We start from the raw sequence: 20,724 nt of genomic DNA on the forward strand, positions 1-20,724 counted from the left end.
AGTAATATTGGTCCAAGTGGAATGCGATATTGTATCGTATTCCACTCGCTTTGTATTACTCGGCATGTGTGCTGATGCTTAGAACAAATGTATGCAAAAATAATGAAAATTCTGGAAGGTTCACAAACTTTTAAGCACCATTGCATTAGACGTACCATCAAGCTATTCCCAGGGCATAGCAGTGGCGATCGTTACTGTACATGCTCATGAAGAGCGATTCACAATGACAAGGTGTGATAATATTAGATGTGAATGGACTTAAACAACCGGTATAGAACCTTAACATCAACCCTCTTTGAAACCCCTATGGATGAATCAACATCAACACCAAAACAAACCTCCTGGTCCAACATCAGAGATGAGTGTTGGAGAACTTAAAGGTCCCAACATTACATTTATGCCATCATTTTAAAAGGTGATGTCCAACAAGCTCATTTTGGTGTGATGTCCATGGCCACATATATTTTTTGAAATTAGTGTATAAAACCAATTAAAGACTGAGTAGAACAATTTTGCATGAAACATCATCTGATTTTATAATTTGGCAGGGAAACATTTTGGCTTCGAACCGGTTTTAAGGAGTCTATAAACAAACCCTTCTTTAAATTCTAAAGGCACAATTTCTTAAAATTCTATCCCCAACTTGAGCAAGTATCGCTGCCGCTTTCTCTCCTCATTTTCCTCACCATCACGCGATGGCACATTAAAATATGTAAAATTGCTATGTGTTTGTCTCTGAGACACACTAAAAACTGCGGTCTACCCATGAGGATGACGGATAATGCTCTTACTGAAGGAGTAAGCAAGCAATAACACTGCTCTGCTAGGAAATCGATGCCAGAAATTTTCCAAATAACTATCACATGCTACCAATCTATTTGGATTTATTTGAAATCTACAGAGAACATATTCAACTTTTATGACTCAAATTGCTGAATATTTAAATGCTGCATTATACATCAGGCGAGTAAAGTGGGGTTGGAAGAAAAAAGGCTTGGAGGTAGAATATGCAAAGCGTGGCTCAGACATCACATTTAGCTGGATACACTTTTCACATAAAGGTTCATATGAGGACTCCTTACCTAGAAGTAATAAAGTTGTTGCGTTGTTATATATCAGATCAGAGGAGTTGTGTAATAAAGTAAGCAATATTAGAATTACTATCAGAAGGACTTCACCTCCAAAACTATTTACACATATATAGCACATGTAGCCCTTTAAAAGTCAAGTTCTGTAATACCTTTATATGGCCAATTCAGTCCTACATTACTGAGAAACCAGCATTTTAATTGTTATGCAAAGGAGGAGGCTGAAGAGCTATTAGTAGATCTGGAACCTCTGTCACTCCAGCTCTACTCCCTGCCCAGCGCCGCCTCCTTCTGCTGCTTGACTGGCAGCTCAAAGTCACACACCCTAGAAGATGTGAGTCAAGCAGGATGAGGCAGCACCACTGGGCGGGGATTACAGCTGGAGTGAAGCCTCAGATCTACTATAGCTTTGTAGACTCTGTCTGTTGTCACAACCCTCCTAAAATACGTGACCCGTCTCTTTCTTCTGAAGACACAAAAGATCAGCTCAACACAAAGGAGGATGTCACAGCCAATGCATGGAGCCGCCCTCCGGGCTTTGGATGGAATCTTGCATAAAAGACAGAAAGGGGAAGTCTCCAGCATCAGCAAAAAGCACAGGTGAGTAGATTAAAAAAAAAAGTCTTTACTGAAAATTCATAAAAAAACAGTTATGGAACTAATGCGAACCACCATGATGCAGACAGTGGAGGATAACCTACACGTTTCGGCAAAAAGACGCCTTATTCACGGATATTTAAGGCTATGTGACTATTTGAGGCCTTGGTTTTCTTTTGTTTGTTTTTTTAATAAATTTAATTTCTATGCAATTTTTCTAATAGCAGCAACACACAGCAATTCCAACAAATTTTTATTTTATATATTTAATAAGATTATATGAGTGATGACTTAAAAGTAATGAACCATAAAATAAAGTTAGGTGCGGAAACTTAATGCGGTGGGCTGAATCTGTCATTGAAATTAATCCTTCATTTATTTTTTTACTACAATAATTTTAATAATTTTTCTAACATACTTATAAATTAAAGTCCCTACTCATGTAATGCTGAGCGACTGTCAGTCAGTACAGGGGGCCCAGTTACAGCCGTGGCTCTCAATACACATAGCAGTGTATGAACCAGAGGCAGCGCCACCCCTATGACTGAAACCCAGAGGCAGCGCCACCTTTATGACTGAAAACCAGAGGCGGCGCCACCCCTATGACTGGAACCCAATGGCTCCCTGGGGGAATAATGTTCATTTCCTCCTGGCAGTGGGGTACAAGGTACAGGTTCCAAATGCTGTTAAACTGCAGAGTAACCCCATATATACAGGTTAATAGGATTTTTTCAGGGGACAGATTCCCTTTAAACTATATTATAAAAGCAACCAGATTATTACATTAACTATACATGTAGGATAAAAAAAATCAATGAGTTTATGACCACCGCTTTTACTTGTTCAGTATATCACAAAAGTGAGTACAACCTCACATTTTTGTAAATATGTTATATCTTCTTATGGGACAACAATGAAGGTATGACACTTTGACACTTCAGTGTACAGCTTGTACAACAATGTAAATTTGGTGTGTCCTCTAAATAACTTAACACACAGCAACAAAAATGAGTACACCCCTAAGTGAAAATAACCAAATTGTGCCTAATTAGCTATATTCCCATCCTGCGGTCATGTAAATCAATAATGTTACAAGATCTCAGGTGTGAATGGGGAGCAGGTGCATTAGATTTGATGTTGTCATTCACACCCTCTCATACTGGGTCACTGGAAGTTCAAAAGTTTCTCGAGATAAAGATGGCCGAGGCTATAAGAAGATTGATATCCTCATGAAACTGAGCTGCAGCACATTGGCCAAGACCATACAGCGGTTTAACAAGACAGGTTCCACTCAGAACAGGCCTCGCCATGATCGACCAAAGAAGTTGAGCGCCCATGCTCAGCGTCATATCCAGAGGTTGTCTTTTCAAAATAGATGTATGAGTGCTGCCAGAATTGCTGCAAAGGTTACGGGTGGGGGGCAGCCTGTCAGTCCTCAGACCATATACCACACACAGCATCAAATTGGTCGGCATCGCTGTCATCCCACAAGGAAGCCTCTTATAAAAATGATGCACAAGAAAGCCTGCAAACAGTTTGCTGAAAACAAGCAGACTAAGGACATGGATAACTGGAAACATGTCCTGTGGTCTGATGAGACCAAGATAAACTTATTTGGCTCAGATGGTGTAAAGTGTCTGGCGGCAACTTGGTGAATAGTACAAAGACAAGTGAGTCCTGCCTACACGCAAGCATGGTGGGGGGAGTATCATGGTTTGGAGTTGCATGATTGCTGCCAGTTGTGGGGAGCTACAGGTCATTGAGGGAAGCACGAATGCCAACATGTACTTTGACATATTAAAGTAGAGCATGTTCCCCTCCCTTCAGTAACTGGTCATCAGGGCAGTATCCAAACACACCTCCAAGACAATAACTGCCTTGCTAAAGAAACTGAGGGTAAAGATGCTAGACTGGCCAAGCATGTCTCCAGACCTAAACCCTATTGAGAATCTGTGGGGCATCCTCAAACGGGAGGTGAAGGAATGCAAGATCTCTAACATTCACCAGCTCTGTGATGTCGTCATGGAGGATGGAAGAGGATCCAGTAGCTCCTGTGAAGCTCTAGTGATCTTCATGCCCAAGAGAGTTAAAGCAGTTCTTGATTGTAAGCAGTTTCTATTATTTAATGTGAGCTCTCCATCAATGCAAATCTTCAAGCAAAAACTGGATAAACATATAGCTGGGATGATTTAGGAAAAACCCGCACTCGCAGAGGGTAGGAACCGATGGCTCTTGAGGTCCTTTTCCAACGCTACCATTCTTTGATTGTATGAAAATAATGGTGGCCACACAAAATATTGATACTTTGGGCACAGTTTGGCAACTTTTACTTAGGGGTGTATTTACATTTGTTAATAGAGGTTTAGACATTAATGGCTGTGTGTTGAGTTATTTAGAGAGCACCAAATTTACCCTGTTATACAAGCTGTACACTGACTACTGTACATTGTATTAAAGTGTCAGATCTTCAGTGCAGTCCCATGAACAGATATAATAAAATATTTACAAAAATGTGAGGGGTATACTCACTTTTGTGATATATTGTCAGTGTTCAACTGATTACTGACTTATTTAGGAATTTAAGTGTTAAAGGGAATCTGTCACCACTTTTTTGGATTATAAGCTGCGGCCACCACCACCAGGCTCTTACATACAGCATTCTAACATGCTGTATATAAGAGGCCAGGCTGCTGTGACAACATAAAAAACACTTTATAATACTTACCTAATGGTCCCTCTGCGGTGGAATAGGGTCTAATGGGCGTCTCCGTTGTCCGGTGGGGGCACCTCCCCTTTCGACCATCTTCGTCCTCTTTCTGAAGCATGTGTGCATGACGCAGCTATGTCATACACACTCGTCGGTCCTGTGCAGGCGCACTACAATACTTTGATCTGCCCTGCTCAGGGCAGATCAAAGTGCGCCTGCTCAGGACGGAATGCCGGAGAGTGTGGATGACGTCGGACCCGTCATGCACCGCGGCTAGAGAAGAAGGAGAACAAAGATGGCCAAAAGAGGCGGCTCCGGCACCGGACAACGGAGACGCCCATTAGGCCCTATTCCACCGCAGCGAGACCGTTAGGTAAGTATTATGAAGTGTTTTTTATGTTGTCACAGTGGCCTGGGCTCTTATATACAGTATGTTAGAATGCTGTATATAAGAGCCTGGTGGTGGTGGCCGCAGCTTATAGGCCAAAAAAGTGGTGACAGGTTCCCTTTAACTGTACTTTTTCATGTTGAATCTTTTATTTTAAAAGCATTTATCATTTATAACATTTTTCAGGAATGTATATCTTATTTACTGCCACTCATCCAATTAATCTTCAACCGCAAGTAGAAAAATGAGTACACAAAGAATGCTTACCGGCCCTCTGAGATCAATAAGTTCTTGCCTCATTTGTGACACGAGCGCTTCTTTTGCGATGAGCGTACGGTGAAGCCTTTCATTGAATTCAATTAACTCTCCGTGCATTTCAGCAACCTGGAAAGTGTTGGGGGGGACAGTGTTAGACCCATAAATCTGCACACAGATCTCAAAATTTATCATTATAACGACTCGAGAAATTGAAGTACCGTATATAACACACATAAAAGAGTTACTATCCCGCTTGGCTTTGTGCAAACGACCCATCATAATAATTGCGGCGAGTCAGACCAATTTCTGCCGGCGTATTGACTACACCAGGATTGTGAGAAATATGTTTGCTTGCTTTCAATGAGCTTTTAAGTGACAACCGTTTCTTGAAATGAACATCAGTTCCAAAAGTGGAGATCAATTACCGGAAGCAATACTGCAGTCTTTGAAACATTAGTGTGTTTATATCAAAGATCGCTGCGCCGACAGGTTTCAGAATAAATCACTTTTAATGAATTTGTCTTTCTTGTGGCTTGTGAGGAAATCCAGTTATATAATTTTCTTCTTGAGATACTTTTTCAAGCATTAAAACTCAAGAGTGCAGATAACCACAATAGAAATACAAATGTCAGCATGATCTCCCTTATAACCCAATTCATACACTTAATTCACGAAATCCAAGTTTTTGCGGCTGTGGATTTTGTTGCAGGAATGCTGTTGATGTTTCTCGCATTTGGATTGTAAAAGATGAAATCTGCAGAATTAATTGCCATACCGGAGATACCAAATATGCAACAATGGTCAACTGGAATTTCTTGCAACGTGAGGCATGAGAGTTTATAGAATCTCTTCTGCAATATACATCAGATTTTAATATCAGGTGCATATCTGATCTGTGAGAAAAAAGTTTTATTTGGGTTATCCAGGCCAAAAAAAAGCTTTTCAATATGTTGCATCTGGTACTGAAGCGGTGTCCAAATTTAAATGGAATATGTCACCAGGATTTTGCAATGTAAGCGGAGGACAGCATGCTGCCAGGGTTAAAAAGGTAAAAACATCTGTGTTTCTCTTATCTGTGAGCTATTATTTACTCATACTAAAGGGTTTATTGCTCTATTATTAACATTGGTGTGACTCCTCTGCTCGCTCAGAGCAGACCAAACACGCCTCCTGGTGTGATTGGAGGCCCAGTCACACACAACGACTTACCAGCGATCCCGAAAATGATACGACCTGATAAGGATGACTGGTAAGTCGCTGGGAGGTCGCTGGTGAGATGTCACACAGTCAGACCTTACCAGCGACGCAGTAACGATCAGCGACCTGTATCGGCTGGCATTGGGACCCTGTTAGGAGGTCGTTGGTAGGTGTCAAACACAGCGATGTGTCCTGCCCAGCAGGACATCGCCTTTGGAGAAAATAGTCCGGACCATTCAGCAATGACTAGCAATCCACAGCAGGGGCCTGATCGCTGGTAGGTGTTACACACAACGAGATCACTGGTGAGATCATTGCTACGTCACAGGAACTGTGACGCAGCAACGATCTCGTTAGCAATCTTGTTGTGTGTGACGGGTCCTTAACACCTCACAGTCAATGCACAAATCTCTATTGAGAGCCTGGTGTGGGTGGAGGCAGCTTCCAGCTATGCTACAGTCAATTCAGAGATAAAGTCAGAACAGCTGCACACAGTGATCTAAGCATGGTTACTTTCCCTACAACATGCTGCTCTCAGATGAAGTAACAAAAACCTGCTGACAGATTCCATTTAAGACATTCCCTTTAAACGGAACAGAGCAGTATGTAGTAGACTGGTTGTGTTATTGTAGCCATGTATGTTCTACTATTACATACTTTGAAAAGCCAGGCTGTGACTATGCATCTTGGATGACTAGTCCGCCAGCTGGTCCATTATCAGCGTCTCCCAGTCGTGCGCCCATAGACTAACAGGTCAATGCATATGTGTAGTTCTGGGAAGAGATCTGTCAGTCAATTGGAGAGGGATGAGAGAAACTGCTGGGGTTCGGCCTCTTTCACTATTCATCCGGGAGACAAAGACTCGGATTCATCAAGACTGGCCATTTTGTAGTCAGATGATCCTGATTTATTGAGAGGTGCCTGCCTCCTAGTAAAATCAGGAGCATCTGACAAGTGGTGTGCCCTTCAGTACTGACAAGAGGAACCAACCGGAACTGTAATGATGACATGCTTTTCTGTGGTATGGTAAATACAGATGTTTGTGAATTTACCTACATGTAAAAATAAATGGTCATTGTAATCTCAAAAAACTTTGCATAAATCATAGTATAATCATCCAAAGTAGAAAAAAACAGTTCGGCACTCTATATTTATTATTTATTTATTATTATTTATTATTATAGCGCCATTTATTCCATGGCGCTTTACAAGTGAAAGAGGGTATACGTACAACAATCATTAACAGTACAAGACAGACTGGTATAGGAGGAGAGAGGACCCTGCCCGCGAGGGCTCACAGTCTACAGGGAATGGGTGATGGTACAATAGGTAAGGACAGAGCTGGTTGCGCAGTGGTCTACTGGGCTGAAGGCTATTGTAGGTTGTAGGCTTGTTGGAAGAGGTGGGTCTTGAGGTTCCTCTTGAAGCTTTCCACGGTCGTGGAGAGTCTGATGTGCTGAGGTAGAGCGTTCCAGAGTATGGGGGATGCACGGGAGAAATCTTGTACACGATTGTGGGAAGAGGAGATAAGAGAGGAGCAGAGAAGGAGATCTTGTGAGGATCTAAGGTTGCGTGCAGGTAGGTACCGGGAGACTAGGTCACAGATGTAGGGAGGAGACAGGTTGTGCATGGCTTTGTATGTCATGGTTAATGTTTTGAACTGGAGTCGTTGGGCGATGGGAAGCCAGTGAAGGGATTGGCAGAGTGGCGAGGCTGGGGAGTAGCGAGGGGAGAGGTGGATTAAGCGGGCTGCAGAGTTTAGGATAGATTGGAGGGGTGCAAGAGTGTTGGAAGGGAGGCCAGAGAGCAGGAGGTTGCAGTAGTCGAGGCGGGAGATGATGAGGGCATGCACTAATGTTTTTGCAGATTCTTGGTTAAGAAAAGCACGGATCCGGGAGATATTTTTGAGTTGTAATCGGCATGAGGTGAAGAGGGCTTGGATGTGTGGCTTGAAGGATAGAGCAGAGTCGAGGGTCACTCCAAGGCAACGAGCTTGTGAGACTGGGGAGAGTGAGCAACCATCAAGTGTGATGGAAAGGCTTGTTGGAGGAGATGAGTGAGGAGGAGGAAAGACAATAAACTCTGTTTTGTCCATGTTAAGTTTTAGGAATCGCGCCGAGAAGAAGGATGAAATAGCAGACAGACATTGTGGAATTTTGGTTAGTAGGGAGGTAATGTCAGGTCCAGAGAGGTAGATCTGTGTGTCATCGGCATAGAGATGATACTGGAAGCCGTGGGACTCTATGAGCTGTCCCAAGCCGAAGGTATAGATGGAGAACAGCAGGGGTCCAAGAACTGAGCCTTGGGGGACACCGACAGATAGGGGGCGAGATGAGGAAGTGGTGTGAGAATGGGAGACGCTGAAAGTTCGGTCGGTTAGGTATGAGGAGATCCAGGATAGGGCCAAGTCTGTGATGCCCAGAGATGAGAGAATCTGTAGTAGGAGGGAATGGTCTACTGTGTCGAAGGCAGAGGACAGGTCCAGGAGGAGGAGGACAGAGTAGTGTCGCTTGGCTTTGGCGGTTAGTAGATCATTGGTGACTTTGGCTAGGGCAGTTTCGGTAGAATGATGTGGTCGGAAGCCAGATTGAAGCCGGTCAAAGAGGGAGCAGGAGGAGAGGTATGAGGACAATTCAAGATGGACATGCTGTTCCAGTAGTTTTGAGGCGTAGGGGAGAAGGGATATGGGGCGATAGTTTGACACAGAGGATGGGTCAAGGGAGGGCTTTTTGAGGATGGGTGTAATAGAGGCATGTTTAAAGCATGAAGGGACTACACCACTTGCTAGTGATAGGTTGAAGAGATGGGTTAGGGCTGGGATGAGGACTGCGGTGATGTTGGGGATGAGGTGCGATGGGAGCGGGTCCAGTGCACAGGTGGTTAGATGTGATCTTGAGAGTAGAGTGGAGAGATTGTTTTCTGTCATGGTGGAGAAGCTGGATTTGGAGGAAGATGGCTGAGTAGCTATGATGAGGGGCTGTGGTGATTGTGGGCCAAAGCTTGCTCTGATGTTGTCAATCTTCCGCTTAAAGAAAGAGGCAAAGTCTTCAGCTGAGATGAGAGGAGAGGGAGGTGGTGCTGGAGGACGAAGGAGAGAATTGAAAGTGTTGAATAGCTGTTTAGGGTTGTGAGAGAAAGAAGATATGAGGGATGAGAAGTAGGTTTGTTTTGCAGCAGTGAGTGTGGACTTGAAAGTGGTGAGGGACTCTTTATATGCAATGAAGTGCTCAGTGGAATGAGACCTCTTCCATCTGCGCTCAGCAATTCTGGAAGCCCGTCTAAGTTCTTTAGTCTGCCTTGTGTGCCAGGGTTGCCTGTTGATTGTGCGGGTTTTGGTGTGTGTGAGGGGGGCAGCTGATTCGAGAGCTGCAGAGATTGTAGTGTTGTATAAAGTTGCAGCGGCATCTGCATCATGTAGAAATGCAATGTCTGTGAGGGGGAGAAGGGACTGAGAAAGGGCGTGTAAATCAATGTGTTTGATATTTCTGCGAGGGTGTGAAAATTTGTGGAGGGGGGGTTGCATACTTGGAGAAGAGAGGGAAGAGAATGTGAGTAGGTTGTGGTCAGACAGGGGGAGAGGCGAGTTAGAGAGGTTAGATAGGGAACAGAGGCGAGTGAAGATGAGGTCCAGCGTGTGGCCATCTTTGTGAGTAGCTGCAGAAGACCATTGGGTGAGGCCGAAGGAGGAAGCGAGTGTTAGAAGTTTGGAGACAGATGAGTGGGAAGTGTCAATGGGGATATTGAAATCACCCATGATGATGGTGGGGATGTCGGTGGAAAGGAAATGTAGTAGCCAGGTGGTGAAATGGTCAAAAAAGGCAGTGGCTGGCCAGGACCTGTGGAAGCTCTGGCAGGTGCAAAATAGCTGTTGTCCTTGTTTATCCTGCATCTGATTGTGGACTCATTTCAACCGACATGATATAAAAAAAAGTTTTCTTATATGGTGTGTGCCACTCTTTTCTTCTACTTTGGATGAATTTTGTTATGGCCTTCAAGGCCCTGTCACACACAGAGATAAATCTGCGGCAGATCTGGGGTTGCAGTGAAATTGTGGACAATCAGTGCCAGGTTTGTGGCTGTGTACAAATGGAACAATATGTCCATGATTTCACTGCAACCACAGATCTGCCAAAGATTTATCTCTGTGTGTGACGGGGCCTTTAGAGTGAGTACCACTATTTTTTTTAATTTTATTTTTACACAGGGATTTTACCTATGCCTCCATTAACATTAAATATGGGATGTACTTAGGCTGCAGTGAACAACTGCCCTTTTCTTTTGGCAATAAATCATGGTATAGGTGAATAAAAAAAAAAACTTAGTACTATATCTCATCAGAGAAATCTGCCTTTTACCCCATTTATGAGCTAGATCATGAGCCCCCCCACCTTCCCGAACTTCTCATCCACTCTGGGAAAAAAAAGCTGAAATCTGTAATGGTCAAATCAAAATACTGTAAGGACAGTGAGGTATCAGGCTGCACATCATATTTCAGTCTATGGAAAGGTGAGGGAGAAACTACAGCTCTCAGGCAGACAAAGGAAGATTGAGCTGATGATTCTATCAAATTCATTTGACTTCAGTGCTGGATTCACAGCCACACAGCTCAGTACTTCTGTATCACTTCGTCCCTGCAGCTGCTGATTCTACCTGTACTATTATATATATATATAAAAGTCCATCTCTCTGTGCGCATGATGTCTAGGAGACATTGCAGCTTGATTCCACTCACCAGCTCAGAGAGAACTGAAAATTAGAGATTGAGTCTGAACAGGAGAAAACTGGTGAAAAATACAGGATAAAAGTCACATTATGGCAAAGCTTATGCTGAAAAGTGACCTTAAATTACTCGTATTCCCTAAAGTAAATTTAATACTTTTCCTTTTTAATGTAAACATACTTTTAACGGTAACTTAAAAACTGACGGGGGTAGTAACAAAGGAGTACAAAAGTAATAAGCGGAAAATTCTGTACAGAAAATTGTTGACCTTTCTCTTAAATTAATTATAGAGACACAGTAAATTTGGACCAGACCTGGGATTTTTATTGGCTTGTACCGCTTCTAGGCAAGCAGCCCAACATCTCTAATGAGATATAAATGTTGATCAACAATAGGAACAAAATGTGTTTATGTTACAGGGGAATGCATAAAGCTGAGGTCACCATTGTTCCCAGCGCCCTGTGTTGTCGTCTGACAAAGAAGAATAATGAATAGAAAACTGTACAAAACAAAAAAGAATCAATATATTAATGGCCTTAATCCTTCTTAACAATGAAAGCAGAGTGCCTAGTGTAATGGTCAACATGTCCATCATTTATGTATAAATACTATGTTTGCAAAATTACAATGTGTGCATAGGTTCTAGCTGAATGTTGCTCCAAGTTCTTGGGCCCCACTCCAATTTCAGCAATAGCCCCCCACCATAATGTATAATTTATAATACTGTTTTCCTGTGTGGCAGATTGGCCTTTGTCCTCCTTTAAGTACCAACATATGCATGTCTACTGCCATTGCTCCACTTAGTGCTCTGCTCCTGTAAATGTCTCATTTAGTTTACTAATGTAAATAAATCACCATTTCAGTAAAGCAATGATTCTGACTGATTAGAAACGTGACATCAATAATGGCTTTAACTCCGCCAAAATGCAAAAAAGAAGCCGGTAGAGGAGAGGCAGAGCAGGTTCTTCACACTTACATTCCTAGCCAGCAAACCAAACCAGTATCAGAATGTCAGGTCTGGTAGTTTGCATGTTGGTGGGCGTCATGGCAGGTCTCTGGGGGTCAGGGGGGGGTTAATCCTTCTCATACTTCTGCACCAAGTGAGTCCCTAGGACTCCTGGGCATACTCCAGCTCTCCGTCGGATCACCCATCGCCCCTCACTGGCCATGAGAGGTGGGTTGTCACCTCCGGAGTGCGGAGCTAGTGTAGGTGCTCGCTCTGGCCGTGTTTTGTACTTTAAGAGACTCATCTCAGGTTGTGGTATAGTTGGGTGAGGTGGCGCCGTTGGTCCCAGCAATTATGCGGTGCAGAGGTCCCAGGGCCTCCTAGTGTCGGCTGTTGCCAGGGGATATAGGTCGCCATGTCTACTAGTTCAGCAAGGTGGGGGGTGGTTCCTTCCAGTCGGTATTCCTCACCTCCTCCTTTGCCACTCTGGGTTGAAGGTCTGGAGACTGGGCGATACCTCAGCGTTGTCAGCTAATCCATGAGAGGAATACTTAAACCCACCACATTGTCTGGTCAGTGCTGATTATTTTCAGTTGTGCCTGGGTAGGGAGGTTAGTAGTTGTGTTTCTGCTGGTTTGTTCTCTGCTCTGGTCTTTTGGTCTTGGCTTTGTCCCTAAACTCCCCATATACCTGTTTAGTAGTTACTACTTTTTCTTCCTGGTGTTGGTGCTTTTGATCTGACTATGGCCTGTGTGCTCAGCCACCAGTAACCCTGCTATTGTCACCTGGGAAGGGATCTTGTCAAAGTCCAACAACCCCCCACTTTCCAGTACCGGAAGGTGGGTGAAAAATATAGTTGCGTAACAGCTGGTGAAAAGGGTGTCTGGCATAATTCTTTGCTGGCCTGAAGTCCAATCATTTCATCATTACCTTGGCACCACATAGATCCTCACAAGACTGCTCTTGCCACTCCCAACATGTTCACTAAGCTCTGCACACCTGCCGGATCGCCCTACCGCACAGTACAGCAAACCTTACTGCCCCTACCTGCCAGCTATGATGCGAACAGCAAATCAAGAAGACTGTGGAGAAAAGCTGCTGCCTGGCTTTGGCCACCAAGTTCAGAGTAACTGCTGTCCGCACACTTGCCAGGCTATTTCCCCACTCAGTACCTCTGTTGCTGCCCTTTTTTGCCTGTCATGGCCTAAGGCAGTGTTTACCCAACTCCAATCCGCAAGGGCCACCAACAGATCATTTTTTCAGTATTTCCTTAGTATTGTCAAAGAGATAATTCCATAACAGTGCCATGATGCACTGCACCGCAAGCTTTAAGTTAGTGCCGGTGTGTTCTTACAGCCACCGCTCTCAGTGTTCATCGGTGACTGATTTTACTTTGGGCATGCCTGCATGACAAAGCCGGCAGCTCCTAAGAAAAATAAAGTTAATTTTTTATCAGGTGCTGCACTTTCAGTACTGCAGAAAAGCACTTTTATTAATGCCATTAACCTGCAGAGTAAAGGCCACGTCACACTAAGCAACATCGCTAGCAACTTCGCTGCTAAGGAACAACTTTTGTGACGTAGCAGCGATGTTGCTAGCGATGTTGCTGTGTGTGACATCCAGCAACAACCCGGCCCCTGCTGTGAGGTCGCTGGTTGTTGCTGAATGTCCTGGGCCATTTTTTAGATGTTGCTGTCCCGCTGTGAAGCACACATCGCTGTGTGTGACAGCGACAGAGCAACAACTAAATGTGCAGGCAGCAGGATCCGGCTTCTGCGGACGCTGGTAACCACGGTAAACATCGGGTAACCAAGAAGCCCTTACCTTGGTTACCCGATATTTACCTTCGTTACCAGCGTCCGCCGCTCTCAGCTGTCAGTGCCGGCTCCCTGCTCTCTGCACACGTAGCCACAGTACACATCGGGTAATTAACCCGATGTGTACTGTGGCTAGGAGAGCAGTGAGCCGGCGCTGGCAGCGTGAGAGCGGCGAACGCTGGTAATGAAGGTAAATATCGGGTAACCAAGGTAAGGGCTTCTTGGTTACCCGATGTTTACCGTGGTTACCAGCGTCCGCAGAAGCAGTCTCCTGCTGCCTGCACACGTAGCAGAGTACACATCAGGTAATTAACCCGATGTGTACTGTGCTAGGTGTGCAGGGAGCCAGCACTAAGCGGTGTGCGCTGGTAACCAAGGTAAATATCGGGTTGGTTACCCGATATTTACCTTAGTTACCAAGCGCAGCATCGCTTCCACGCGGCACTGGGGGCTGGTCACTGGTTGCTTTTGAGATCTGCCTGTGTGACAGCTCACCAGCAACCCGTGTAGCGATGCTCCAGCGATCCCTGCCAGGTCAGGTTGCTGGTGGGATCGCTGGAGCATCGCTTAGTGTGACATCTCACCAGCGACCTCCTAGCAACTTACCAGCGATCCCTATCAGGTTGTATCGTTGTTGGGATCGCTGGTAAGTTGTTTAGTGTGACTGGGCCTTAACCCTATATCTACAGGTAAATAGCATTATCTGATCTGACAAGAACTGTTTAAGCTTATAATATTGATGAGCTTTCAATAGGGCAGGTTATCAAAATTGGATTGGTGTTGGTTAGTGATGAGAGAACACTTCCATGCTCCGGTACTCAGGTCTCCAAACCAGCATGGATTCTCAGATAGGTGCGATTCGAAAAATGGAAGTCAATGGGGGACTTGAGCATTTTTCCTGGAAATCTTCTAAAAACAAAATGCTCATGTTCCTCAATTATGCTTCACAACCAAGTGGCATTGGCCTAGTGCAGATTGGTCAAGCTTTGGATGCGTAGTTCGCCATAACTTGTGGCTGCACCAGCAAGGTGAAACCACTCAGTAAGATTTAATTCCCATTTTTGATGCAGATAAAAAAAGTAATGGATTTAAAAAAGGAGAAGGAATACTTTATTTTGCTTTAGGGTAGGTTTACACGATTTTGGAGCCGACCCGCTTTAACACTAGAACTACTGGACTTGTGACACCTACCGGTACAGTTAGGTCCAGAAATATTTGGACAGTGACACAATTTTCGCGAGTTGGGCTCTGCATGCCACCACATTGGATTTGAAATGAACCTCTACAACAGAATTCAAGTGCAGATTGTAACGTTTAATTTGAAGGTTTGAACAAAAATATCTGATAGAAATTGTAGGAATTGTACACATTTCTTTACAAACACTCCACATTTTAGGAGGTCAAAAGTAATTGGACAAATAAACCAAACCCAAACAAAATATTTTTATTTTCAATATTTTGTTGCGAATCCTTTGGAGGCAATCACTGCCTTAAGTCTGGAACCCATGGACATCACCAAACGCTGGGTTTCCTCCTTCTTAATGCTTTGCCAGGCCTTTACAGCCGCAGCCTTCAGGTCTTGCTTGTTTGTGGGTCTTTCCGTCTTAAGTCTGGATTTGAGCAAGTGAAATGCATACTCAATTGGGTTAAGATCTGGTGATTGACTTGGCCATTGCAGAATGTTCCACTTTTTTGCACTCATGAACTCCTGGGTAGCTTTGGCTGTATGCTTGGGGTCATTGTCCATCTATACTATGAAGCGCCGTCCGATCAACTTTGCGGCATTTGGCTGAATCTGGGCTGAAAGTATATCCCGGTACACTTCAGAATTCATCCGGCTACTCTTGTCTGCTGTTATGTCATCAATAAACACAAGTGACCCAGTGCCATTGAAAGCCATGCATGCCCATGCCATCACGTTGCCTCCACCATGTTTTACAGAGGATGTGGTGTGCCTTGGATCATGTGCCGTTCCCTTTCTTCTCCAAACTTTTTTCTTCCCATTATTCTGGTACAGGTTGATCTTGGTCTCATCTGTCCATAGAATACTTTTCCAGAACTGAGCTGGCTTCATGAGGTGTTTTTCAGCAAATTTAACTCTGGCCTGTCTATTTTTGGAATTGATGAATGGTTTGCATCTAGATGTGAACCCTTTGTATTTTCTTTCATGGAGTCTTCTCTTTACTGTTGACTTAGAGACAGATACACCTACTTCACTGAGAGTGTTCTGGACTTCAGTTGATGTTGTGAATAGGTTCTTCTTCACCAAAGAAAGTATGCGGCGATCATCCACCACTGTTGTCATCCGTGGACGCCCAGGCCTTTTTGAGTTCCCAAGCTCACCAGTCAATTCCTTTTTTCTCAGAATGTACCCGACTGTTGATTTTGCTACTCCAAGCATGTCTGCTATCTCTCTGATGGATTTTTTTCTTTTTTTTCAGTCTCAGGATGTTCTGCTTCACCTCAATTGAGAGTTCCTTAGACCGCATGTTGTCTGGTCACAGCAACAGCTTCCAAATGCAAAACCACACACCTGTAATCAACCCCAGACCTTTTAACTACTTCATTGATTACAGGTTAACGAGGGAGACGCCTTCAGAGTTAATTGTAGCCCTTAGAGTCCCTTGTCCAATTACTTTTGGTCCCTTGAAAAAGAGGAGGCTATGCATTACAGAGCTATGATTCCTAAACCCTTTCTCCGATTTGGATGTGAAAACTCTCATATTGCAGCTGGGAGTGTGCACTTTCAGCCCATATTATATATATAATTGTATTTCTGAACATGTTTTTGTAAACAGCTAAAATAACAAAACTTGTGTCACTGTCCAAATATTTCTGGACCTAACTGTATATAGAAATACATAGTGCAAAGTAGTCAAAATGACTACCTCAGTAGTTCTAGTGTTAAGATTAATTTTAAACAAAAAACCTCCGTGTGAACATATCCTATTGATCCACACTTTGCTGTAAATTTAAAGTTGCCTCCAAAAACCTGAAAAAACCCTGGATGTGATGATTAATCAGATTATGAATCTACTTTTGGCCAGCAGGTAAGAATGGGTCTTAAGGCTATACATTTTGTGTGGTTTCTAAACCAGACTTCTATATTTTTCCATACTGTGCTTATCTGTACAGTCAGCTACTCAACGTTAACTACGGTCAATGAAGAATGATGCCAGCTGTGTATGTGAAGACCCCGTTGGTCCCTGATTATGCTATCATTACAGCAGTACAAGATAGTATGAATAGCTTGAGATAAAAGGGCCACACGATTCTAAGAATATAACACTTTAGCGCAGTCAAATTGCTCTGCTGCAATTAAGGGACATTAAAATCATTTGAGACAATGGGGGGGAAAGGTACTAAAATTTCCTGCTGACAGCACACAAAGCATCTGTTGCCAAGATGACCTGGTATCTGATGAAAAATCACTTGGAAATGGATTTTGAATGGCAAATGGCCTCAATGGGAAAGAAATTTATTATGAAAATAATAAGATACGGTAAATTTGGTTATGGGGTGACTTAAGTCATCATAGTCAGGGAATCCATGATGGCATTTGAAAACTAAAAACAACTGAACAATACAGACAAAAAGACACAATTGCCAAAAAAAAATGTGCTGATGGTGTCACATGACCATCAGCACAAACTCATGATTAGATATAAATATAAGAGAACCAGAGTCTCAAATGCAAAAAAAAAATTGACTCTTCTCCCTCCCTGAGGAAGCTGGACTTAGGTGTATTTACCCCAAGTCGAAACGTACGTCGGTGGGTGATGGGGGAGTATTTCCTTCTGTAAACAGAACTGATGCACTGGTCACTTTAGTTAGCATTTGGCACTTTACTATATTGGTTTTTCATGGAGATATCATATGGTGGCTTTATGTATGATTGCCTGGCTAGTGGAAACAAGCAATATAACTTTTGCACTATGCACTTTCTCTGAGCCTTTGCATAGAGCAATCCTATGATGGGTGCCCATTGTCTTATATTATCTATATATGACAGTCCATATCCCCATGTTTAACTGTTTTATACTTGGATGAATATCATCATGCCAAATTAGTTCTGTGCTGCTATTTATATTCTGTTTTTATGACTTTGTCTGCTCATTTTATTAACCCCTTCACGACCATGGACGGATCTTTCCGTCATGGATCGTGTCCCGGTAAGCCCCGCCCCCTGCCGCGGGCAGGCGGCGTGGATCGGCACACATATCAGCTGTTTTCAACAGCTGACATGTGTGCCTACATGTTCCGAGTGGAATCGCATTCCACCCGGAACATTAACCCCTTAGATCTCGCTGCCAAAGTCTGGCAGCGAGATTTACATGCGCGCGGCCATCTTTTTTACTTACCGCCGCCCCCTCCGGACGTCACGTGAGTGATCACGTGACGTTCGGTGGTTGCCATCGTAGCACAGGGTCATGTGATGACGCCTGGTGCTACGAAGTTTCACTTTCATTCTTCCTCGGCACGGAGCAGAGGAAGAAAGAAAGTGACTGAATCTGCTGATTACAGCGGTACAGCTGTGATCAGCAGATAGCGATCAGCGATCGGATTGCTGATTGCTATAGCCCCCTAGGGGGACTAGTAAAATAAAATAAAAAAAGTAAAAAAAAAGTTTTAAAAAATAAAAAAAAAAAAACAAAAAACCTAAAAGTTCAAATCACCCCCCTTTCCCTCCATTGAAAATTAAAGGGTTAAAAAATAAATAAATATACACATATTTGGTATCGCCGCGTTCAGAAATGCCCGATCTATCAAAATATAAAATCAATTAATCTGATTGGTAAACGGCGTAGTGGCAAAAAAATTCCAAACGCCAAAATTATGTTTTTTGGTCGCCGCAAGTTTTACGCAAAATGCAATAACAGGCGATCAAAACGTAGCATCTGCGCAAAAATGCTACCATTAGAAACATCAGCTCGAGACGCAAAAAATAAGCCGTCACTGAGCCATAGATCCCAAAAAATAAGAACGCTACGTGTTTCGGAAAATGGCGCAAAACGTGCGCCACTTTTATTGGACAAACTTGTGAATTTTTTTTAACCCCTTAGATACAAGTAAACCTATACATGTTTGGTGTCTACAAACTCGCACCGACCTCAGGTATCATACCCACACATCAGTTTTACCATATAGTGAACACCGTGAATAAAACATCCCAAAAACTATTGTGCCATCACACTTTTTTTGCAATTTTTCCACACTTGGAATTTTTTTGCTGCTTTCCAGTACACCATATGGTAAAACTTATGATTTCATTTAAAAGTACAACTTGTCCCGCAAAAAACAAGCCCTCATATGGCAAGATTGACGGAAAAATAAAAAAGTTACGGCTCTCGGAAGAAGGGGAGCAAAAAACAAAAACGCAAAAACGGAAAGTGCCCCGGGGCTGAAGGGGTTAACATATCACTGGTCCATTGCATGTAATAATTTTTTTGCACTTGTAGTCTGCCGTATTTTAATAGGATCTTCAGTTTTCAAATACTGACCTATTTTACCTCATTAGTCACTGGGTTATCAGTTCACAATAATTAAATGTTTAAACACATTTTCAAAAAGCTGCATATGACCCAATGAAAAGAAGGAAGCAGCAGCAAAAAGGAAGATTCTTGCCCAGAGTACACCATAAATCACACCCAAAAATAGCCCACCTACTTAGCACAGTCATAGAGAGAACATGTACATTTACAGAAATGATGCCAAAGTTAAAAAACTAAACCAAAATATCCTGGTTTTCTACAAGGTTTCAGACTTCCCCCAACAGAATATTTTTGTGACTAGGTCTTGTTAGCTTCAATAAGAAGCTTTTTAGGTTTGCAACTTAATGCAAAGTGGGTGTAGCTTAGTGATGCCCAACAGAGAACATTTTCGGACTCTGGTGCCAAATTGATTAAAAGGCACAAACGTCTTAATAGATCTGAAGCATAGATCCGAATCAACTCTTGATTTATTTTTCTCAAAAAGTTAATAAAGTTCTGAAATGACCACTAGAGGAAAGGTTAAGAGCTGATGCACTACTTTTCTACAACCAATGAGGTTGCAGTAACACATATTGATGACCTATAAGTTAAGCGGGCTTTACACGCTACGATATATCTTACGATATGTCGTCGGGGTCACGTCGTAAGTGACGCACATCCGGCATCGTATGACATATTGTAGCGTGTGACAGCTACGACCGAGTGTGAACGAGCAAAAATACTCACCTTGTCGTTGCTCGTTGACACGTCGCTCATTTTCAAAATATCGAACGTCCTTCTGTGCGCCGGTTGTTCATTGTTCCCGAGGCAACACACATCGCTCCGTGTGACACCCTGGGAACGATGAATTCAGCTTACCTGCGGCCGCCGGCAATGCGGAAGGAAGGAGGTGGGCGGGATGTTTACGTCCCGCTCATCTTCGCCCCTCCGCATCTATTGGCTGGCAGCTGTGTGACGTCGCTGCGTGACGTCGCTGTGATGCCGAACGTCCCTCCCCCTTCAGGAAGGGGATGTTCGCCGCCCACAGTGAGGTTGTTCGTGAGGTAAGTACGTGTGACGGGGGTTACGACATTGTGCGACACGGGCAACAAATTGCCCGTGCCGCACAAAAGATGGGGGCGGGTGCGATCGCAAATGCGATCGCACGATTAATTGCGGCGTATAAAGCAGGGTTTAGTATCATATTAATTGGGGTCTGTCACCAGGTATCCCACCGATAAGCTGTTATTAGAGGTAGAGGTTGCTGCATGTAAACACGTTGAACGTAGTTGCTGAGTATAGTTCCATTCAGTGTGAAGTGGCTGCTGCCAGGTGCTGCAGAACAGCTCCTACTCTTTTGATAGGAGCGGCTGCTATGTATATAGAATAGGGCTGCATTTTGCAGCTCAGTGCACTGTTTGCATCTGGCAAATGTTGGAACTAATACCACCTGTTTAGTGGGGATGCCAGTGTCAAATATTTTACGATCTGATATTGATGATCGAGAGTGGTCGGCACTACTCGTTACTTGACCA

The 20,724-nt window shown here is 43.5% G+C and overlaps 1 protein-coding gene across 3 annotated transcripts in view; it reads right to left on the reverse strand.

Annotated features, from left to right (window-relative positions):
• SNX29 (sorting nexin 29) overlaps positions 1-20,724 on the reverse strand; it is a 584,130-nt gene that overhangs the window by 279,823 nt on the left and 283,583 nt on the right. For all 3 annotated transcript variants that reach the window (XM_075317954.1, XM_075317953.1, XM_075317955.1), the window contains exon 16: positions 5,048-5,164. In XM_075317954.1, the coding sequence (XP_075174069.1) occupies positions 5,048-5,164 (117 nt within the window). The remainder of the gene's footprint in view (positions 1-5,047; positions 5,165-20,724) is intronic.

This window comes from Anomaloglossus baeobatrachus, chromosome 7 (assembly GCF_048569485.1).
Source record: "Anomaloglossus baeobatrachus isolate aAnoBae1 chromosome 7, aAnoBae1.hap1, whole genome shotgun sequence".
NCBI lineage: Eukaryota > Metazoa > Chordata > Amphibia > Anura > Aromobatidae > Anomaloglossus > Anomaloglossus baeobatrachus.